The sequence below is a fragment of the Nerophis lumbriciformis genome, linkage group LG09 (genome assembly GCF_033978685.3).
Source record: "Nerophis lumbriciformis linkage group LG09, RoL_Nlum_v2.1, whole genome shotgun sequence".
NCBI classification, from domain to species: domain Eukaryota; kingdom Metazoa; phylum Chordata; class Actinopteri; order Syngnathiformes; family Syngnathidae; genus Nerophis; species Nerophis lumbriciformis.
In genome coordinates this window covers 3282475-3307658 of record NC_084556.2, presented here as the reverse complement: position 1 = coordinate 3307658, position 25184 = coordinate 3282475, and the positions used below count along the sequence as shown (strand labels likewise).

The 25184-nt window shown below is 38.9% G+C and overlaps 1 protein-coding gene across 1 annotated transcript in view; it reads right to left on the bottom strand.

The window, feature by feature from the left end:
- tlcd3a (TLC domain containing 3A) overlaps positions 1-25184 on the bottom strand; it is a 48907-nt gene that overhangs the window by 2879 nt on the left and 20844 nt on the right. The window contains exons 3-4 of the mRNA XM_061962790.2: positions 13232-13451; positions 2243-2338 (exon numbers count right to left, since the gene is read on the bottom strand). Of these exons, the coding sequence (XP_061818774.1) occupies positions 2243-2338; positions 13232-13451 (316 nt within the window). The remainder of the gene's footprint in view (positions 1-2242; positions 2339-13231; positions 13452-25184) is intronic.

The following is a 25184-nucleotide window of genomic DNA, read 5'->3' as shown; positions in this document are numbered from 1 at the left end:
ATCTGGTTTGCAGGTGTGTAATTTGTTGTGAGTTCATGCACTGTGTTTGTGTTGTTCTTTGAACAAGGTGATGTTCATGCACGGTTCATTTTGTGCACCAGTAAAAAAAACATAACTTTGTCTTGAATTTGAAGAAAAAAAAACATTTTATTTTTCACTAAAGAAGGGTTCGGTGAAGGCGCGTATGAAACTGGTGGGGTTTGGTACCTCCAACAAGGTTAAGAACCACTGGTTTAGAAATAGAAAAAGCTCATTCTGAAACTGTACAAATCATAATTTGTTGGGGTTTTGTTACACGTAAACTCATCTTAGATTGGGGGCCACATGGGGAAAAATCTACTTCCAAGTGGGCCAGACAGGTAAAATCACGACACAGTAACTTAAAAATAGAGACAACTTCAGATCGTTTTCTTTGTTTAGAAATAGAACAAGCACATTCTGAAAATGTACAAATCATAATGTTGTTGGGGTTTTGTTACACGTAAACTCATCTTACCTTGGGGGCCAAATGGGGAAAAATCTACTCCCAAGTGGGCCGGACAGGTAAAATCACACCACGATAACTTCAAAATAAAGACGACTTCACAGTTTTCTTTGTTTAGAAATAGAACAAGCTCATTCTGAAAATGTACAAATCATAATGTTGTTGGGGTTTTGTTACATGTAAACTCATTTTAGAATGGGGGGCCACATGGAGAAAAATCTACTCCCAAGTGGGTCGGACGGGTAAAATCACGGCATGATAACTTAAAAATAAAGACAACTTCAGATTGTTTTCTTTGTTTAGAAATAGAACAAGCACATTCTGAAAATGTATAAATCATATTGTTGTTGGGGTTTTGTTTCACTTAAACTCATTTTATTTCGGGGGCCACATGGGGAAAAATCTACTCCCAAGTGGGCCGGACTGGCAAAATCACGACACAATAACTTAAAAATAGAGACAACTTCAGATCGTTTTCTTTGTTTAGAAATAGAACAAGCACATTCTGAACATGTACAAATCATAATGTTGTTGGGGTTTTGTTACACGTAAACTCATTTTACATCAGAGGCCACATGGAGAAAAATCTACTCCAAACTGGACCGGACTGGTATAATCACGGCACGATAACTTAAAAATAGAGACAACTTCAGATCCTTTTCTTTGTTTAGAAATAGGACAAGCTCATTCTGAAAATGTAAAAAATCATAATGTTGTTGGGGTTTTGTTACACGTAAACTCATTTTAGGTCGGGGGCCACATGGAGGAAAAAGCTACCGTATTTTTCGGACTATAAGTCGCAGTTTTTTTCATAGTTTGGCCAGGGGTGCGACTTATACTCATCAAGTCATAAAAATGGGGCCCACTTTTTTTGTAACTATTTTTTTTGTAACTATTCTGAAAACAAATGACAAATGTATGCATTATCCTGTTATATCTCACATTCTATATTGTGTTTTGGAAAAAGGTTGTCATAAACGTTACTTAATTCATAAAAAAAAAAAAAATACAAAAGAACAATTTTTACGCACATGTAAATTTATTCAGTTATAAACATTCATTCACTTTCTTCTTTCCTACATGGATCTAAACATTACAGCGGCCGGTGTTTTTTTCCTATATTTTTATTGTAATATTTTCAGAATGCGTTTGTTCTATTTTTGGCCAAAGTGAGACAAAGAAAACAATCTGAAGTTGTCTTTATTTTTTAGTTTCAATGCCATGATTTTAATAGTCCTGCCCGCGTGTGCACAGATTTTTCTCCACGTGGCCTCTGAGCTAAAATGAATTTGACACCCCTGTTTTATGAAGACACATTGGGCAGCTTCTTTAAAAGGAAGCAGTAAACGGAAATGGACAGTAGATGTCAGCATAGACCAGGAAGCTCCTTAGGTAAAGTTGCACTGACAGCAGGTTGTTAAGCTACCACTTCCTGCAGGCCGCATAATTTATCACCATGGCTCTTATGGCTATTAACAAAACAGTTACAAAAAAGCTAATGAGGCAGTTATTGATATGATCTGCAAGATGTGACACAGCAAATTGCACAGGCAGGCAACACAGTAAGGATGCATGTTTTCATTCTTCTGTGTGCATGGATTCAGGTGTAGAATCGTTACATTTTACACGTTGGTATTGTATTAAAACTTGAAATCAGCTAGTTTGACAGGTGGTACTTTCCCAAGTAGGTGGGGGCTGTTGTCTTTGAGAGACAACAACACAATGGATGTCAGGGGTGTGTCTTGAGTGTCACCTCACCTGAATCAGTATCTTCCCCAGAGAAACAAAAGGAGTGCTGAGCTCGGTGAGAAACAAGCAGCCGATGAAGAAATCTCCCTGGTCCTCGCGGAAGAACTAAAGAGCGGAAAAAAAAGAGAGAGGGAGAGCGAGCGAGCGAGAGAAAGGGAAAACAAACATAAGCATGGAAAACAAAACACAGCTGGCATCCAAGGACAAAATCTCAGAAAAGGGGAGTGTATTGAAGTGTGAGGAGGCCATTGACTAAATAAGTATAACACAACCTGCAAGTAAATCTTCTGTCCATTAGGATTGTTCCACTTTAATTGACGGAAGTACCTCCTTGTTTTATGACATTTTCTCACACCCATTAGGACGCGATCCAAGATGTCATACCGGGAAATACACTATACTATGTTTGTGGTCAAAAGCTTGCACCCATTTGCTACAGTGACACTCCTAATTTTCAGTAGGTGAACATTCAATTGTGGTCAGAGAAAAGTTGCATGTTTTCCTGCAACTAGATTTTCTCTCAGTCATTATATTATATAGGTGAAACAAAACAAAAATAGAACATGGTGTACAAGTCCATTCATGTATGAAGTACAATTCCAATTAAGTACAAATGTGAAGCTAATCTGTGATATTAACTCATTACATGCAAAGTGAGGTATGTCAAGCCTTTATTATTATTTTGATGCTATAGGCCAGTGGTTCTCAAATGGGGGTACTTGAAGGTATGCCAAGGGGTACGTGAGATTTTTTTTAAATATTCTAAAAATAGCAACAATTCAAAAATCCTTTATAAATATATTTATTGATTAATACTTCAACAAAATATGAATGTAAGTTCATAAACTCAGTGAAGCACAAGCTCAGGTTTGTCACTAAAATGTCTGTCAAAAAGAACTGTGAAAAGAAATGCAATATTCAGTGTTGACAGCTAGATTTTTTGTGGACATGTTCCATAAATATTGATGTTAAAGATTTGTTTTTTTGTGAAGAAATTTTTAGAATTAAGTTCATGAATCCAGATGGATCTCTATTACAATCCCCAAAGAGGGTACTTTAAGTTGATGATTACTTTTATGTGAAGAAATCTTTATTTTTAATTGAATCACTTGTTTATTTTTCAACAAGTTTTTAGTTATTTTTATATCTTTTTTTTTACAAATAGTTCAAGAAAGACCACTACAAATGAGCAATATTTTGCACTGTTATACAATTTAATAAATCAGAAACTGATGACATAGTGCGTCTTTATCTCTTTTTTTCAACCAAAAATGCTTTGCTCTGATTAGGGGGTACTTGAATTAAAAAAATGTTCACAGGGGGTACATCACTGAAAAAAGGTTGAGAACCACTGCTCTAGGCTTACACTTTTGAAACCTCACATTTTCTGAGATTTACAACTCCAAGTTTTCATAAACTGTAAACCACAATCGTCAAAATGATAACCAATAGAGGCTTGACATGTCTCAGTTTGCATGTAATAGGTTAATATCACATGTTACTAAATGGTACATTCTTGTGTAATTTCCAAATTATTTATTTTGTTGAATTCTACAGAAGAATATTTATTTATTACTTTGTAAATGTACCGTATTTTTCGGAGTATAAGTCGCTCCAGAGTATAAATCACACCGGCCGAAAATGCATAATAAAGAAGGAAAAAAACATATATAAGTCGCACTGGAGTATAAGTCGCATTTTTGGGGGAAATTTATTTGAAAGGCAATTTAAAATAAAGAATAGTGAACAACAGGCTGAATAAGTGTACGTTATATGAGGCATAAATAACCAACTGAGAACGTGCCTGGTATGTTAACGTAAAATATTATGGTAAGAGTCATTCAAATAACTACAACATATAGAACATGCTATACGTTTACTAAACAATCTGTCACTCCTAATCACTAAATCCCATGAAATCTTATACGTCTAGTCTCTTAGGTGAATGAGCTAAATAATATTATTTGATATTTTACGGTAATATGTTAATAATTTCACACATAAATCGCTCCTGAGTATAAGTCGCAAACTATGAAAAAAACTGACTTATAGTCCGAAAAATACGGTATATATTTTTTCTGTGCTGTGACTTCACTGCAAGTAAATCTTCTGTCAGTAAGGATTGTTCCACTTTTATTGACGGAAGTACCTCCTTGTTTTATGACATTTTCTCGCAACATTAGGACGCGATCCAAGATGTCATACCAGGAAATATTGCCCAATCTGCTTTTACACAGACGGCTTGTAAGTAATTAGCGAAGTAAATGGACACATTGAAGAAAGGCTGCCGAGACTTCAAGAGACTTGATGTGAATGAACTAAAAAGATATATTAAAAAATTGGTGCAACTATAAGACCCGTTGTTCTGCTCATTGATGTCTGCTACCTCATTGTTTTTCAACCTTTTTTGAGCGAAGGCACATTTTTTTTCCATTGAAAAAATACGGAGGCACACCACCAGCAGAAACGTTAAAAAATTATAATCTTTTTAAATTTTTTTTAATTTTTTTAGTTTGTTGTTGTTTTTCTGTTTGTAGCGCTATAGTTCTTCTTGTTTTGTTGGTGTTTTCCTGTAGCAGCTTCACGCCTTCCTTTGAGTGCTATTGCCTGACCTGCTTTGTATTGGCAAACAAGACTATTTCAGTTGTGCGGACGCTATCCTTCTTTGTGGGGACATTGTTGATTGTCATGTCATGTACGGACTAAGGCTGAAACGACGCGTCGACATAGTCGACGTCATCGGTTACGTAAATACGTCGACGCCATTTTTGTGCGTCGATGCGTCGCATATTTACGTCACACTACTGTCATGGCGGATCGCAAAGCAGACGGTGCGAGCGAGGGGAAAAAAGCACGCCAAAAGTCATCAAAAGTGTGGGAGTATTTCAATAAACGGCATAATAATGTTGTTGTATGCACACTGTGTCGAGCGGAAATGGCCTATCATAGCAGCACAACGGCTATGAATGAACATTTGAAAAGAAAACCGACAGCGTTCTTGCCATCACCATCAACTAGTCAATCGTCCGCGTGAGTATACGTTGTCATCATTACACAAAAACATGAATGTGTCATTTGTATCTGCGTTGTAAATTCATAAACTAAAGCACCGTTTCGCTGAGAGGTGGGTTTGGCGTGCCTGTTCAGTGTTTACAAAGACGCGCTCCTCTTTAACGCTGTGGAGAGGCGGGACCGGCGAGCGACGCGAGGTGGAGCGCGCCGGGAGCGACGCCGCAATCTCCTTTCGCTAAAGAAAAGGGGAACAGCAGAGAGAAAGGGAAGGAGCCAGAGTGAAGCTGACGTGGAGCGAGAGAGGAGGAGAGACAGAGACAGAGGACGACGAGCGAGCGAGGAAGAGGAGCTGAAAAGCGAGGAAAGAAAGAGAAAAGAGTTGGAAGAGAAAAGACTTTGTGGAAAATTAAAAGATTGTAAACCTGGCAAAGCCATCTGGCTTTCAGTCTGTCGGTCCTGAAAGAACCCCACGGCACAAGACGTGTCACAAACGCTAACGTTAATTAGTTGTGCAAATACCTTTTACAACATTAACGGTTACATATACTATGTACAAACGAACAATTAACTTTCCCTTTAATCATACTATCATTGTTGTGTTATTAAGCAAAATAAGCAATACTTTTACTTTTGTTGAAATGTTTACACTGTTGTTACAGAATATTTAGTTTTGCACTACTTTGTATTGGATGTTTATCTTTATTTTTGCACATTTTAGCAAATAAGCAATACTTTTACTTTTGTTGAAATGTTTACATTGTTACAGATTATTTTCGTTTTGCACTTTTTTGTATTGGATGTTTATCTTTATTTTTGCACATTTTAAAGCAAAATAAGCAATACTTTTACTTTTGAAATGCTTATACTATTGCAGAATATTAAGATTTGCACTGGATGTTTACTTTTATATTTGCACATTAAAAAGCAAATAAGCTACTTTTAATTTTGTTAAATGTTAAAAGTTTTAAATGTTTACATTGTTACAGAATATTTTGTCATCTTGTCAATGTTGACTGAGTGGCCATACTTTTTTTTTTTTGTAAATAAAAGCCATGCCTTTTGAAAAAACTGGCCTACATTTATTTTTTCATCTTCATTTTAAATAAAATAAAAAAATCGGTAAAAGGAAAAATAATCTATAGATTAATCGAAAAAAAAAAAAATCTATAGATTAACCGATTAATCGAAAAAAATAATCTATAGATTAATCGATAGAAAAATAATCGTTAGCTGCAGCCTTAGTACGGACACACACTGTAAGTCTTTGCTGTCGTCCAGCATTCTGTTTTTGTTAACTTTATAGCCAGTTCAGTTTTACTTTCGTTTTGCATCTCTATGCTTCAGTGCCTTTTTCTAGCGGGACTTGCCTTTTGTTCATTTTTGGTTTAAGCGTAACATACCTTTTACCTGCACGCTGTCTCCCGCTGTGCTCTGCATATAGGGATCACGACAAACCATCCTCGACACGTTCCGACTTCTACAAAGCAATGAACTACCTGCTGCCACCTACTGATATGGAGTATTACATGGTTACCCTGCCGAGCTCTATACAGCACAGACACTGGAAAACGGCACATTGTTTGCAGATTATAATTATTGATTTGCAAATAATATTTTTTGGACCAATTATGGGAAGTTACATAATTTCCCACGGCACGCCAGACAATATCTCACGGCACACTAGTGTGCCAGGGTACAGTGGCTGAAAAACACTGTGCTAACTAGCGCTACTTAAGTGTTCAGGCATGCGCACAACCGCAAATATTTCAAATACTTGCCTTGAACAAAATACTCATTGAAAATACTGCGCGGGAAAGTTCACATTGTGTATTAACGGACAGTAAGCATGTTGACAAATACAGTTAGAGTAAGTTGACATTGAAGCTTACATTTTCGTTTTAATCACCTTTTTTTACCGCTACTGGTAGCGTTTTTCGATGAAGCAGCGAAATTCGATAAAACACTGGCTACAGCTCCAGTGATGTAGAAAGCATTAGTAATGAATGAGGCTTTCAAATATTGACCGGCGCGGTTAGAGACGCCGTCCTGACAATAGACGAGCTGGACACACAGAGACTCCTGTGGACAAAAAGCTCTGTTTGGTTGGTAAAACTAGCTAGCCGGTTGCTTTGCCGGTGATAAATAAAGGATGAGCAGCTCTGCCATCTGCCTGTGAAAAAGCCTGACGAGAACTTAACACCGCAAGTACCTGGACAGGCAAGCCCTGATCACACTCCCTGCCCATCCGACTACAAACAGTCCAAACCAGACTGTCCATCCTAATTGTAGCCGCTGAGAAGAAAGGGATATTTGGGATATGACGCTTGCCATCTGTTCATTTTTATATTCAGTTACCCACCCGGCTTGTTAACCAGAGTGCCAGTAAGACGCGTGACAAGCTAATCCTCTCGCTAACAGAGAATAAAACACCTATTTTTGTATCGCATCGTGTCCTTAAAATGGAACACAGGCTTTTTTCCAGGACGAATCTCTCAGTTGGACCGGTTCCTCCTTGAACAGTAACAGACCTTACCCCAGCAGGTTGTACTGATCGGACACCCTGAACATTTTCCTTTTGAAGGTTCTTCAAACGTGACATGATAATAATCCTCTTGCTCTTGCTTTTTATATTATTTTCCTTTTAAGGGAATGCAAGGGGTTTGCAGGTCAGATCCCTCAGTGGCAGTAGTTCTTCCTTAAAAGTTAAACCAACCCTTAAGCTTACCTACTCATAACAATGGCGGAATAGAAAAAAAAAGAAAAAAAAGAAGCATATACCGTATTTTTCGGAGTATAAGTCGCACCGGAGTATAAGTCGCACCTGCCGAAAATGCATAACAAAAAAGGAAAAAAAACATACCGTATTTTCCGCACTATAAGGCGCACCTAAAAACCACAAATTTTCTCAAAAGCTGACAGTGCGCCTTATAACCCGGTGCGCTTTATATATGGATAAATATTAAGATTCATTTTCATAAAGTTTAGGTCTCGCAACTACGGTAAACAGCCGCCATCTTTTTTCCCCGTAGAAGAAGCGCGCGGTGCATGCTGGGATATGTGACGTTTCATTTCCATTTGTGTGTTTATGTAAAGACCCCAAAATGGCTCCTATTAAGTGTGTTGTCTGTCTAATTATAAATAATGCAGACGAGGCGTGTTAACTGAGTTCTCAACGTTTACTCACAGCGTGCTAACTCCCAGCATACAACATCGCTTCTCAGGGCTACCGCGCATGCTCGTAACTATCGTTGCATGCTGGGTAGTGTAGTTGTTATATTTGCTAGCTCATAACAGCACATTGAGAGACACGCTTACGCGCTTAATTCAATACTCGCCGTCATTCCGGGTGGATTGACAAAAGACCTCCAGCCGCTAGATATTGGTGTCAACAGGGCATTCGAAGCTAGACTGCTAACTGCGTGGGAACAATGGAAGACAGAAGGCGAACACACCTTCACTCAGACGAGGAGGCAGCGCCAGACGACGCCAACATCTGCCAGTGGATCGTAAATTTGCCCAACTTTTCACTTCGGACACCGAAGACGAAGGATTTACGAATGAAGAATAACTTCAGAAAGTGAGCGCTATGTTTATTTTGTGTGTTGTGACATTAACGTTCGAGCAACATTATGTTGCTATTGCTCTGCACTATTTTGAATTTTACTATGTTTGTGATTGCACATTTGCGTACATTTTGGGAGTGAACAGAGTTGTTAGAACGCTGGTTTTTAATATATTATTAAAGTTTGACTGACCTATCTGACTGTTTTTTTGACATTCCCTTTAGCGCAGCGTAGGCGCGGCTTATAGTCCGGGGCGGCTTATTGGTGGACAAAGTTATGAAATATGCCATTCATTGAAGGTGCGGCTAATAATCCGGTGCGCCTTATAGTGCGGAAAATACGGTATGTAAGTCGCACTGGAGCCCGGCCAAACTATGAAAAAAACTGCGACTTATAGTCCGAAAAATACGATACATCATAATGAATATGCTCCAAATAATGCCTCTGCTCAATTAACCACAGAGTTTCAGATAGGTGTTGTGTGTGTGGTCTGCAAACGAAAATAACTGCTCCGGTCTCTAACTAGTGCCGATGTTCTGGCGAGGTGGGCTCCCCATTGGAATTCAGGCACCACCTGCATTTGTGCATGTGTATGAATCCACAAAATGCAGACATGTAATTACGCATTTAAGAAATCTTTCACCTGAGTACCGTATTTTTCGGAGTATAAGTCGCACCGGAGTATAAGTCGCACCTGCCGAAAATGCATAATAACAAAGGGAAAAAACATATATAAGTCGCACTGGAGCCGACCAAACTATGAAAAAAACTGCGACTTATAGTCCGAAAAATACGGTACAATGGTTATACTATAATTTTTAGTTTTTCCTAGGGCTATCAACGTTAACGCGTTAACGCATGTGATTAATAAAAAAATATATATTGTGTTACCATAAATGAATGAAGATAAATCACTGTTTGTTTTGACCGCTGGAAAGGCAGCGCATAGGGATGGGAATCAAAAACCAGTTCATGTTCAGAACAGGTTCCCAGTGTATCAATTCTTTGGAATCGCTTGCTATTGTGTCAAGCAATTATATTGACGGTTTTTCCGGATGATCGCAAAATATCGGTGTCTGAACAAACATTAACATTTTACAAAAAAAGATTGCAACAGCAGTACCGTATTTTTCGGAGTATGAGTCGCACCTGCCGAAAATGCATAATAAAGAAGGAAAAAAACATATATAAGTCGCACTGCCAAACTATGAAAAAAACTGCGACTTATAGTCCGAAAAATACGGTACTTGTCATAATTATTCATCATCAAGAGCAGGACATATGAGCAATATGGTCCTGTCCAGCTACTCAGGCAAATCATTATGTTGATGTAGATGCCCATATTTGCTGTACAGATTTACTTTACAAAAGGGAAGTGTGGGATACCTCTGCTGAAACATTTGAAGACACAATAAGCAACAATCATGAATGAAAGTTGCGTTTTTCAATCGCTCCGATCTCATCCCAGCAGCGCTAACGCCAGCACGCATGTGAATACAGCAGGTACTAACTCACCGTTTATCATGTTAGCACTATTGTTCGTTAAATTGAAATGAATGCATTCTCATTTAGATGAACATGACGATAGATTCTGATTGGCTGCGAGGCGGGCAGTACCATCCAGCCGAATGTCACCAAGCAGGGACTATACTATGTTTGTGGTCAAAAGCTTGCACCCATTTGCTACGGTAACACTCCTAATTTTCGGTAGGTGAACATTCAATTGTAGTTAGAGAAAAGTTGCATGTTTTCCTGCAACCGGATTTTCTCTCAGTCATTATATTATATAGGTGAAACTCCGAAAAATAGAATATGGTGTAAAAGTCCATTCATGTCTGCAATTACCTACAAATGTGAAACTAATCTGTGATATTAACTCATCACATGCAAAGTGAGGTGTGTCAAGCCTTTATTATTATTTTGATGATTTTGGCTTATACTTTTGAAACCCCACATTTTCTGAGATTTACAACTCCCAAGTTTTCATAAACTGTAAATCACAATCATCAAAATGATAATCAATAAAGGCTTGGCATATCTCACTTTGAATGTAACATGTTAATATCACATGTCACTAAATGGTATACATTCTTGTGTAATTTCCACATGATTTATTTTGTTGAAATCTACAGAAGAATATTTATTTATTACACTTTTTATTTTTAGTTTTTATTCTGTGCTGCGTATGTGACCTCACTGTAGGCTTTGTAAGGTCACGTTACCTCTAAACTTAACAAAATTGAGGCTAATCCACCATTTTTCCCCAAAAAAGAATCTACTGTATTTTTCGGACTATAAGTCGCGTTTTTTTTCATAGTTTGGCCGGGGGTGCGACTTATACTCAGTAGCGACTTATGTGTGAAATTATTAACACATTACCGTAAAATATCAAATAATATTATTTAGCTCATTCACGTAAGAGACTAGATGTATAAGATTTCATGGGATTTAGCGATTAAGAGTGACAGATTGTTTGGTAAACGTATAGCATGTCCTATATGTTATAGTTCTTTGAATGACTCTTACCATAATATGTTACGTTAACATACCAGGCACGTTCTCAGTTGGTTATTTATGCCTCATATAACGTACACTTATTCAGCCAGTTGCCCACTATTCTTTATTTATTTTAAATTGCCTTTCAAATGTCTATTCTTGGTGTTGGGTTTTATCAAATAAATTTCCCCCAAAAATGCGACTTATACTCCAGTGTAACTTATATGTTTTTTTCCTTCCTTATTATGCATTTTCGGCCGGTGTGACTTATACTCCGGAGCGACTTATACTCCGAAAAATACGGTATAAGAGAACCGTTAAGGTTAAGCAGAGTCGAAAGTGGAATCGGAACCACAAAAATCGCATCAATTCCCATCCCTAGCAGCACGCATTAAACAAGCAGTGATTATGAAACACACACGTGTGATGATAGTTAAGAGCGATGTGCTCTGCGCCCTTCAAAACAAACTCCAGCGGAACTTTAGGTAAAACCGAGGTAATCAGTTAGTATTGCAGCGACAAACTTTCTTATCATCCGCACACATCAAGTTTAAAATAGCATCTTAAAGCGAAACATAATGAGCATGACATGGACAGCAAACAGAGAACAATAAACTATGCTGGCTGTGTTTATCTGCGTTTACCACAGATAAATTAAACAATGCCTCTTTGAAATGGACAACCACCGCATGTAGGACACTTAACATCTGTGAAGACCAAGTGGTGCAAGATGTCGTTCATGTCGCCAATTTACATCGTACAAACCAGAGGTAGTTTGTACCGTCTTCTCTGCTTTCTGCAGAGCCAAAGCCAACCAAGCCCGGTGGGGCCGATCCGAGGACCCCACTAAACGTACCACTCCTGGACGTGTTTATCGGAATGTTTTAGCCTTTTAAGTTGGAAAAAGTCACAAATGAGATCTGATTAATTGTTGCAGATCCCCATTAGCTGTGCTTTTGCTAGCATACAAAAAAGTTTTGCACGTTATCTAAAAAATGTATTTGACTGTGAACATTTTTAGGTAAAGACATCACTAGTGATTGGACACCCTCAACATTTTGTCTGGCCTTAATAAGGTTCTTAAAGCAAGTAGAGGCTAAGATATTTTGTGTCATCTTTTGTTATTCAGAGTGGGCCCAACCAAATTACCGGACATTTTCATAGACTCCAGCACCCCCCCGCAACCCTGATAGGGACAAGCGGTAGAAAATGGATGGATGGATGGTTGGATGTCTAAGATAAAAACCTAATGGCATTATATCAAAAAGTACATGTTGTTTACCATATTTAAGTGGCTAAATAACAGGCAGGCAGGATGATGAGTTAAGAGACAGTACCAGACCGCAGCTGCAACTAAATAATGTAAGCGTAATGTGATCTGGTATTGTTACAGTCCCGATGCAAACCAACATCCCTGATGGTTCGCTTTATGCAGTTGGTTAATGCGCTTAATTAGAAAAATGGTTCCTACCGGAACCCAAGCATATACCGTAAGTAAATTATAGTTATAACATCCTGTGCTGCCATGAAACCCATGTATACTGTTCATAAACTAATAATGGGCATTCATTTACTTCATCAAGCAAGCATCAAGAATGTGATGTGAGTTTGACCCCCTAAAAATTGACTCGTGACCCATTTTGGGATTAGATCCTGAGTTGTTTGACCTCACTCAGCATGTTTTGTTTATTCCTGTGTTCTCAACGATTGCTTATCGCTCCAATTGTATGTTTTTCGGGTTATTTGAAAGAACACCATCAATAATTACGACTGGACTATTCTACTCCACTTCCTGTTTTTCCGCCACTTGAGGAACAAATGATCTTTTGAGCAAGTTTGGATTGTACCATTCCGTGCAACGAGATCTACAACCCCCCCACGTCCTGTATGCACTTTTAGGGTAATATTTTAAATACGGCGTCCTTACCAGCGTGACAGGCAGCAGCACGGTGAGGAGGGCGATGTGATGCAGCACCAGCAACACCTCGCGGCGCACGAACGAGCTCACCGTCTTCAGGGAGTGCTGCATGTACTCCTTATGCCCGTTGACTCGGAAGCGGTGGTAGTGGCTGAGGTACATGGCGAGGAGGTCATAGGCCATGTAGGGCACGCCGTACCAGATGACAAAGTACGTGGCCAGCCAATGCCTGAAGGGGACATTTTTGAGTGTTACTGACAAATTAAAATCTGGCTCAACATAGTAGTGTGTGTGTGTGTGTGTGTGTGTGTGTGTGTGTGTGTGTGTGTGTGTGTGTGTGTGTGTGTGTGTGTGTGTGTTAAGTTAAAAGTTAAAGTACCAATGATTGTCACACACACACTAGATGTGGTGAAATTTGCCCTCTGCATTTGACCCATCCCCTTGTTCACCCCCTGGGAGGTGAGGGGAGCAGTGGGCAGCAGCGGTGTCGCGCCCGGGAATCATTTTTGGTGATTTAACCCCCAATTCCAACCCTTGATGCTGAGTGCCAAGCAGGGAGGTAATGGATCTCATTTTTATAGTCTTTGGTATGACTCGGCCGGGGTTTGAACTCAAAACCTACCGATCTCAGGGCGGACACTCTAACCTTAGTAGGTTATATATATATACAGGTAAAAGCCAGTAAATTAGAATATTTTGAAAAACTTGATTTATTTCAGTAATTGCATTCAAAAGGTGTAACTTGTACATTATATTTATTCATTGCACACAGACTGATGCATTCAAATGTTTATTTCATTTAATTTTGATGATTTGAAGTGGCAACAAATGAAAATCCAAAATTCCGTGTGTCACAAAATTAGAATATTACTTAAGGCTAATACAAAAAAGGGATTTTTAGAAATGTTGGCCAACTGAAAAGTATGAAAAATATGAGCATGTACAATACTCAATACTTGGTTGGAGCTCCTTTTGCCTCAATTACTGCGTTAATGCGGCGTGGCATGGAGTCGATGAGTTTCTGGCACTGCTCAGGTGTTATGAGAGCCCAGGTTGCTCTGATAGTGGCCTTCAACTCTTCTGCGTTTTTGGGTCTGGCATTCTGCATCTTCCTTTTCACAATACCCCACAGATTTTCTATGGGGCTAAGGTCAGGGGAGTTGGCGGGCCAATTTAGAACAGAAATACCATGGTCCGTAAACCAGGCACGGGTAGATTTTGCGCTGTGTGCAGGCGCCAAGTCCTGTTGGAACTTGAAATCTCCATCTCCATAGAGCAGGTCAGCAGCAGGAAGCATGAAGTGCTCTAAAACTTGCTGGTAGACGGCTGCGTTGACCCTGGATCTCAGGAAACAGAGTGGACCGACACCAGCAGATGACATGGCACCCCAAACCATCACTGATGGTGGAAACTTTACACTAGACTTCAGGCAACGTGGATCCTGTGCCTCTCCTGTCTTCCTCCAGACTCTGGGACCTCGATTTCCAAAGGAAATGCAAAATTTGCATGGTTGGGTGATGGTTTGGGGTGCCATGTCATCTGCTGGTGTCGGTCCACTCTGTTTCCTGAGATCCAGGGTCAACGCAGCCGTCTACCAGCAAGTTTTAGAGCACTTCATGCTTCCTGCTGCTGACCTGCTCTATGGAGATGGAGATTTCAAGTTCTAACAGGACTTGGCGCCTGCACACAGCGCAAAATCTACCCGTGCCTGGTTTACGGACCATGGTATTTCTGTTCTAAATTGGCCCGCCAACTCCCCTGACCTTAGCCCCATAGAAAATCTGTGGGGTATTGTGAAAAGGAAGATGCAGAATGCCAGACCCAAAAACGCAGAAGAGTTGAAGGCCACTATCAGAGCAACCTGGGCTCTCATAACACCTGAGCAGTGCCAGAAACTCATCGACTCCATGCCACGCCGCATTAACGCAGTAATTGAGGCAAAAGGAGCTCCAACGAAGTATTGAGTATTGTACATGCTCATATTTTTAATTTTCATACTTTTCAGTTGGCCAACATTTCTAAAAATCCCTTTTTTGTATTAGCCTTACACAATATTCTAATTTTGTGACACACGGAATTTTGGATTTTCATTTGTTGCCACTTCAAATCATCAAAATTAAATGAAATAAACATTTGAATGCATCAGTCTGTGTGCAATGAATAAATATAATGTACAAGTTACACCTTTTGAATGCAATTACTGAAATAAATCAAGTTTTTCAAAATATTCTAATTTACTGGCTTTTACCTGTATATATATATATATATATATATATATATATATATATATATATATATATATATGATCTCCCTGTGACTGCGTGGGTTCCCTCTGGGTACTCCGGCTTCCTCCCATCTCCAAACACATGCACCTGGGGATAGGTTGATTGGCAACACTAAATTGGCCCTCGTGTGGGAATGTGAGTGTGAATGTTGTCTGTCTATCTGTGTTGACCCTGTGATGAGGTGGCGACTTGTCCAGGGTGTACCCCGCTTTCCGCCTGAATGCAGCCGAGATAGGCTCCAGCACCCCCCGCGACCCCGAAACACACACACACATACACACATACATACATACATACATACATATATATGTATGTATATATATATATATATATATATATATATATATATATATATATATATACATACATACATACATGCATGGGGCGGCGTGGGGAAGTTGGTAGAGTGGCCGTGCCAGCAATCGGAGGGTTGCTGGTTACTGGGGTTCAATCCCCACCTTCTACCATCCTAGTCAAGTCCGTTGTGTCCTTGGGCAACACACTTCACCCTTGCTCCTGATGGGTGCTGGTTAGCGCCTTGCATGGCAGCTCCCGCCATCAGTGTGTGAATGTGTGTGTGAATGGGTGAATGTGGAAATACTGTCAAAGCGCTTTGAGTACCTTGAAGGTAGAAAAGCGCTATACAAGTATAACCCATTTATCATTTATACATATATGTGTATGTATATATTTTTATATACATAAACATATATATACATACTGTATATATACATACACATATGTATGTATATATATATATATATATATATATATATATGCATAATGTATATATATATATATATACATAAATATATGTATTTATATATACATATATATATACACACAAACATTTATATATACACACACAAATCTATATATATATACACATATATATATATATATATATACATACACACACATCTATATATACATAAACAGTATGTACATATATACACACAAACATATCTGTATATATACACACCTATAAACCTATATATGCATACACATATATGTATGTATATGTACGCACGCACAGTGTGCATTGTTCTACTAAAACAGGGACTTTTGTCAGGATTAGAATCAATCATTCAAGTTTACATTGTTTCTTAGGGAGAATAATGCTTCACACAAACTTTTTAATTTACAAACCCTGTTCAACAACCAATTATTCATAGATCGAGTAGCCGATGTACTTTCTACTTTCCAAAAATGGCCAGTTTTCCCACACTTCTATGACTTAAATCCTGCTTATAACTAGGAAAGCCCCCACAGAGCGCAGAGCTTTGCCAGAATCCTGAATCCAGACAGTGATCACCTCCAAAATCTACTATCACTTGTCCCTTATCCCATTTTGGACATTTCTTGAAAGTAGTGCTGCGCGACATAAAGTATATAGTACTGTTGTTTCTTTCGTAATTTTCGTGTCAGGCCTCCGACTAATGAAACTGCAGCCCGGCTGCTGCTTAAGTAGCAATTTTACAATACTTGAAAAGATTGTACGGCACTAATACATCCGTGCGCATGAGAGCCGGCGGGAGCATGGATGTCAACAACGTTGCCGAGATGCCATGCACAATGAAAGCTAAACCAACAAATCCCAGAGGGGAATTGGTGCCAAAAGGACGAAAGAAGAGCTCTTTTGTTTGGACTTAAAAAGTCAGACACCAACCAAACAGTAATCTACAAAACATGTTGCCAGCAGGTCTTTGCTTGCAACTTGCACACACCTATTCTTCTTTTATCACTTGAAGAACCGACACAAACAACTTTTAATTACAAAATGCTAACGTTACCTAAAAACTGCAATGTGATGAAAAAAAACACACCAAACAAGCCTAATCAGGTTGACCAAAAGAACCTGACAAGCAGTAACGCAGACATCGAGAAATTACAGAGCCATCTCTAAATTTCTATTTTGTTATAGCTCTATCATACAGTGTCCAAAAGAGCTGATTCTAACCATATCTTGTATTTTGTTTTTTAATCGTCAAGTCCTGTTTATTTACAAAATATGTTTTATAAATAAAAGGAGGAAGTAAGAGATTTTGGCATTCATTTTGTGTGTATATATAACGATAAGAAAAAATAATATGGTGTATCATGCTATATATTGTTATCGGGCTATAAAAGTTCCTATATCTGGATATTTTTGTCCATATCACGCCACACTACCAACTTTCTGAGCTATGTTGCTGAAAGAAACGGAATGAATCCGTCTGTGTGGGTGGAGGCAGCGCCAGGTCTGCCAGCACTGACTAAATTAAATAAACCTCCTGGCGTAGGTAAATAAATGTACAAAATCAAGGACTTACACATTCAAAATAGTTCAAAGTCAAAACACAGGGCAGGGTTTTCCCTACATGTAATTGATTGTGGCGCCCCACCACAGCAAAATAAATAGTATTTTTTTACGTGAAAACAAATTAAAGTCACATATTGTATGAATAGTTATTTATAACCTATTATTTGCACACTATTGACTGGTGATGAGCCACCGAAACAACATGGATGCATACAATTGTCTGCGACGTACTCGTACTTTAATATAGCCAGGGTATACCTGCGGTCAGCAATCTACAAAATGTACAATGTGCAAATATTAAGAGGACAGCTGTGCTCTTTCAAAGAGAGAAAACTGCATTTAGTTTAGATAATAATGAGTCATATATTGGAATATGGGATCCATTATTTAAATTTGTTTTAACTATTAAATGAACCTAAAATATGACTTTTTTTCTTATCTTTGTGGAAAATATTGGACACAATGTGTTGTCAAGCTTATGAGATGCGATGCAAGTGTAAGCCACTGTGACACTACTATTTTTTTTTATAAATGGCTGTAATGATAATGTCAATGAGGGATTTGTAATCACTGCTATGTTGGAATTGTTATTAATATTGATACTGTTATTAATATTATTCATTTTTGTTTGACTACTTTTGGATTGTTTTGTGTCATGTTTGTGTGTCCTCTCAATTGCTCTGTTGATTGCTATGTTGCTGGATTTGGTTTTGGAATTGGAATTGTATTATTATGGTATTAATGTGTATAAATAAAAAATACAACATTTAGTTGGAGCACTGCAAAAACTGAAATCCAAGTAAGATTAAATATCTCAAATAAGGGTGATATTTGCTTATTTTCTGTCTGATAAGATAATTCTTCTCACTAAGCAGATTTTATGTTAGAGTGTTTTACTTGTTTTAAGGGTTTTGGTCCTAAATGATCTCAGTAAGATATTACAGCTTGTTGCTGAGATTTTATGACCTATATTGAGTAAAACATGCTTGAAACTAGAATATCAACTGTTGCAAAGCTGTGTCATCAACACTCACAAGTATAAAACTACTTTTTTAAAGTAATAATTTCTTATTTCAAGCATGAAAAAAAAAAATCATGACTGTGACACAATTGTGTCTCACATAAAAACAGATGACAGCCAAATGGACTTTGCTGTTTTATTTTCAATGAAACAATAGAAAATAGTTACTCATATAGTAGTACAGTTATCAGTGAGAATATACTTATTTTAAGGTATTTTGGGGTTCATTGAGGTTAGCTCATTTTACTTATTTTGGAAAGTCTTGACAAGCCAAATTTTCTTGTTCTATTGGCAGATAATTTTGCTTAGTTAAAATAAAATACCCCTAATTTTTGTATTTTTTTCTTGTTTTTGAACACTGACTTTTTGCAGTGAGAAGGAGCGCACTGTTGGTGGCGGACATGGAGCAACAGAAATAAAGAGTCTCTAAACATAAGTACAGTCTACAATAACACCAGAAAAAGATACTAGATTTGTTGCCAGTCGTTTATAATAAAGAAAAAGTCACTGAAAGGATTGGAGTGGTCTCTAGAAACTTCGAAAGTTCTCAACAAAGTACATCGTACAATAGGCAACAATTGATAAAATAAGAAAAAATATGTCTATAATAATTAATAGTGACAGAGATTTGTAACTTTTTTAAAGTGTTTTAAAGAAAAATATGCATCATCGCAGATTATACAAATTATGATTCAATCATATTGACCACACCCCCCACCGCCACAGGTACCGCATTTTTCGTAGTATAAGTCGCACCGGAGTATAAGTCGCACCTGCCGAAAATGCATAATAAAGAAGGACAAAAACATAAGTCGCATTTTTTGGGGAAATTTATTTGATAAAACCCAACACCAAGAATAGACATTTGAAAGGCAATTTAAAATAAATAAAGAATAGTGAACAACAGGCTGAATTGTACGTTATATGACGCATAAATAACCAACTGAGAACGTGCCTGGTATGTTAACGTAACATATTATGGTAAGAGTCATTCAAATAACTATAACATATAGAACATGCTACACGTTTACCAAACAATCTGTCACTCCTAATCGCTAAATCCCATGAAATCTTATACGTCTAGTCTCTTACGTGAATGAACTAAATAATATTAAAATAAATAAAAAATAGTGAACAACAGGCTGAATAAGTGTACGTTATATGACGCATAAATAACCAACTGAGAACGTGCTTGGTATGTTAACGTAACATATTATGGTAAGAGTCATTCAAATAACTATAACATATAGAACATGCTATACGTTTACCAAACAATCTGTCACTCCTAATCGCTAAATCCAATGAAATCTTATACGTCTAGTCCAGGGGTCGGCAACCCGCGGCTCTAGAGCCGCATGCGGCTCTTTAGCGCCGCCCTAGTGGCTCTCTGGAGCTTTTTCAGAAATGTATGAAAAATGGAAAAAGATGAGGGGAAAAAAATCTATTTTTTGTTTTAATATGGTTTCTGTAGGCGGACAAACATGACACAAACCTCCCTAATTGTTATAAAGCACATTGTTTATATTAAACATGCTTCACTGATTCGAGTATTTGGCGAGCGCCGTTTTGTCCTACTAATTTTGGCGGTCCTTGAACTCACCGTAGTTTGTTTACATGTATAACTTTCTAGGACGTGTTTTATGCCACTTCTTTTTCTGTCTCATTTTGTCCACCAAACTCTGAAGGTTGTGCATGAAAGGTGAGTTTTGTTGATGTTATTGACTTGTTGGAGTGCTAATCAGACATATTTGGTCACTGCATGACTGCAAGCTAATCGATGCTAACATGCTATTTAGGCTAGCTATATGTACATATTGCATCATAATGCCTCATTTGTAGGTATATTTGAGGTCATTTAGTTTCCTTTAAGTCCTCTTAATTCAATTTATATCTCATGACACACTATCTGTATGTAATATGGCTTTAAATTTTTTGCGGCTCCAGGCAGATTTTTTTTTGTATTTTTGGTCCAATATGGCTCTTTCAACATTTTGGGTTGCCGACCCCTGGTCTAGTCTCTTACGTGAATGAGCTAAATAATATTATTTGATATTTTACGGTAATGTGTTAATAATTTCACACATAAGTCGCTCCTGATTATAAGTCGCACCCCCGGCCAAACTATGAAAAAAACTGCGACTGTCACTTATAGTCCGAAAAATACGGTATATTGGAAACCGGGGGGCAAAAAACCCTGAAACATTGAGCTCACTCGGGCTAACAACGATCAACACACCAATTTTGTTTTACCATAAATTCCCAGAACAACAAATTCCCTTTGACAGTAACAATCTGTAGGTACACATTTTCATGAGTTATGTGTTAATAAACCAAGTAGGCCAATGGTCAATTTAATATCCAATAGGTTGACATTTAGTCAGGAGTTCGAGTGTGCGCTCCGGTGCCCTTGCAGAGGCTTTAAAGGCAACCTTATGTAAGCGCAGCATAACAAACAGCTAGGCCGGCTAGCGAACTGGCTGCAGCCGCCCTAATGAGCGCTGATTATGGCGATGGTTAATTATGTGGACAGAACGGAGTAAAGCTGCAGGGCTGCTGCACTCTGACCTCTACTAGGGTCCTTTAGCTCTTTAAGGTCGCTACACAGAGATTAAGAAGAGCAGAGTCAGGCGCCAACACAAATAAACGGCCATATCACGGCGGACTCCTTCGGTTCTGTGCTTTCTAAGTGATCACATTCGAGGTTAAAGAGAACCTCACGCGCAGATGTTGCACAAATAACAAGCTGTTTATTCAGTTAGCGATGCCTTCGAGCGAGAACATGCAAAAGCAAAGACAAGCCGACTTCCTTAGACAAATTGGTTTAATGCGGTAGGCAAAGAGAGGCAAAGCAGCCCGACCGTTCTGCAACACTTCTTAGTAGTATTATTTGTCGGGTCAAGAGAAAATTCCAGAAGAATCGTCACAAGACAATCATCCCAACAAAGCGTGTCTCAGTTTACCTTGTGCTTCTACGCTGTTTCGCCGCCTGCTAACTAATCTGATCGAGCTAAATTTAGCTCCTTTTAAAATTTTCCTTCTGGTCTGTTCATTCATGTTTCAAGTCACAGTTTTTTTGTTTTTTTTCCCCCTTCTCTAAGGCCGCCCTGGTGTAGTGGGTAAAGTGTCACGACGAAGGCCGAAGGCAGCGACAGATTGGGATAGGGCATTAGAGTATTCATGGGGTCTGGCTGTAGAGCATGTGTTTGATAAGCCCCCCCGGGCCTTGTGCACGTCACAGGACAGCCCAACTGAGCAGCGTTGTGGAGGAATTAAGCCATGTTGGCTAAAGGGGAGGACAGGAGGGGCGGGGGGGTGCCGGTGGAGATTAGAAGCCTGAAACTGGGACTGCCCGGGTCTGGCCGCTGACTCAGTAGGATTACCAGCATAGCATTAGCTTACATTCACACTTTCCTTCAAAAAAACCAAAAAAAAACACACACATTGGGAAGCTAGCGTGATGCTAATGCTGAATAGCTTCCAGGCTTTGATGGAAAGAGTAGCAGGAAGTCATTTGATTAACATTCAACTTTGTGCATGTAAATATGAGCACTACATTATGCATGCTGGCAAACGGGATGTCGTAGATTTGTTGAAGAACTTGAAGTCCTGTTACACCGACAAAGCTGCAGTAGTAACACAACAATGGCGCCACTTGGGGTGCAACGATATGATAGTTTCATGTCACGGTTATTGTGACCATAATAATGATCACGATGGGCCGGGCCAAACAATATTAGCATTATCATTTTGCGTTGAGCATCGAAAGGTACTTACCGTATTTTTCGAACTATAAGTCGCAGTTTTTTTCATAGTTTGGCCGGGGGTGCGACTTATACTCGGGAGCGACTTATGTGTGAAATTATTAACACATTACCGTAAAATATCAAATCATTTTATTTAGCTCATTCACGTAAGAGACTAGACGTATAAGATTTCATGGGATTTAGCGATTAGGAGTGACAGATTGTTTGGTAAACGTATAGCATGTTCTATATGTTATAGTTATTTGAATGACTCTTACCATAATATGTTACGTTAACATACCAGGCATGTTCTCAGTTGGTTATTTATGCCTCATATAACGTACACTTATTCAGCCTGTTGTTCACTATTCTTTATTTATTTTAAATTGCCTTTCAAATGTCTATTCTTGGTGTTGGGTTTTATGAAATAAATGTCCCCCAAAAATGTGACTTATACTCCAGTGCGACTTATATATGTTTTTTTCCTTCTTTATTATGCATTTTCGGCCGGTGCGACTTATACTCCGGAACGACTTATACTCCGAAAAACACGGTACTAGTCCAGCAGGAACGTCGGTCGAAAATCCCTTCTCGTCTTTGCGCTCATGCCAGTGAGTGAAAGCCAGTCTAATTTTGATCCTTGACTGTCTTTTTATCCGGGTTGTCTCCCTTTTTCTTTTCCTTGTCTCCTCAGACAAAACGTTGAGTTTTTTTTGTTTGTTTTGCAGCTTCGGCCATGATAGCAGTAATTGCGCGTAGCCACCACATCCCACCTCCCCCGGATTGTAAATAATCAAATGTAAATAATCAAATGTATATACTTGTTCTTATGCTTTTGGAGCTCACTATGTTCACCGCTCGCTGTACATATCCTACGAAGTGAGACCTACACTGTTTCAATGTCCATTTCTCAGATTATTTAATTGTTGATGACTGAAGTATGCTGATAGCAACCCAACCTAACCTAACCTCCCCGCCCCAACCCCCTCCACCCCCCACCCCCCGGATTGTAAATAATTCAATGTATATACTCTGATGATTAACTTGTGTGATGACTGTATTATGCTGATAGTATATATTTGACTGTATTATGCTGATAGTATATATTTGTACCATGAATTGATTAACGTGGACCCCGACTTAAACAAGTTGAAAAACTTATTTGGGTGTTACCATTTAGTGGTCAATTGTACGGAATATGTACTGTACTGTGCAATCTACTGATAAAAGTTTCAATCAATCAATCAATCAATAGGCGTTTGCATCGACTTCTGTTTTTGTAATGATTAGGGAAAGGGGGTAGTGACGTAACCTGACTCTGGGACTTCTCAATAGGAGATGTGTGGAGGGAGGTGTGGCCAGCGCGCTTGCAGGAGCAAAGGTCACCGCCGCTGTCTATGGTGCTGAGGACGAGCACCACCGGATAGGGGCGGGGGCATGTGCTGACGGCGAGACAAAGCTGGCAGGTGATTAGATTTCACAGGTGGTACGTGTTAATCTAATCATCTGTTGTCTTTAACAGTGAGCGGCCGAGTGCAGGAGGAAAAGGAGTATGGGAGAGACTGAAATGCCTGATGAGCTTGTGGAAAAAACTATTAAACCTTTGTCAACTCTGCACACCTGTCATATGCATCAGTGGGACCGCGAGCACGCGACTTCTACAAGATAATTTCAGAAGGCTGGGCCTTGTAAAAAAAAATCATTGTATGTGATTGGATAAACCACCTGCCCGTTATCTTGAATGACGTGCTACTTCAACCGCTCACATCGAAATCAACCCGTGACGCTGATGAGAGCGACGCTGGGAAATCCAAAACAGAACAGCCGACATATTGCATAACGACAGAGCGAAAAGTTAATAAATGCCTTCAAAACCGTTCTCTGTTCATCTTTTAAAGAATTAATATTCGATCGATTCGACAAAACAGTTGCAATAGCAGAATCAATGTAAGCACACGACTCCTCGCTGCGTGCCGGCATTGTTGTTTGAATCAAACAGTTGCTTCGGTGCTACGTTACATCTATGAAATTCCGCCCGGCGATCCTGATTGGTTCATTATTTTTTGCTCTCTTGAAGGAGTTTGCATTGCCATCGATCCCAGATCCTTGTGTGGAGCTCAGCGAACTACAAGGATCTGACGTATGTTGTAAAGCAGTCTGCACATTTGTAGTTTTTTTGTGTGCAAGGTTCCTGCCATGCTCCTCAAAGTTGCTTAGTGCCAGTGAAAGCGATACGGACCCCCTCAGGCCGTGACAAAGGTGTCATTCAACTAGTTGTAAGTCGATGTATCAGCCCAAAAGTTATGAAAATATTTTATGAAGGTGGAAAGTAACTTAGTGCTTCTTCAAATGTTACCAGCCGTGGCTGTCGGCAACCTGCTGATGTACTTGTTTTACTCTGCAGCTTTATCTACCGCTGCATGCGTTTCAAATGTTGATTGCACGAAACAAATTACAAAAATGTCGGTTTCACCTCTGTTGTTGGTGTGAAACAACTCACGCGTTTCACAGTTGCCGAACTTTTCATGCTGGCTCAGCAATTTGATCCGTACAACGATCACAACTAGAGATGAGGTGAAATAACTAGAGATGTCCGATAATGGCTTTTTTG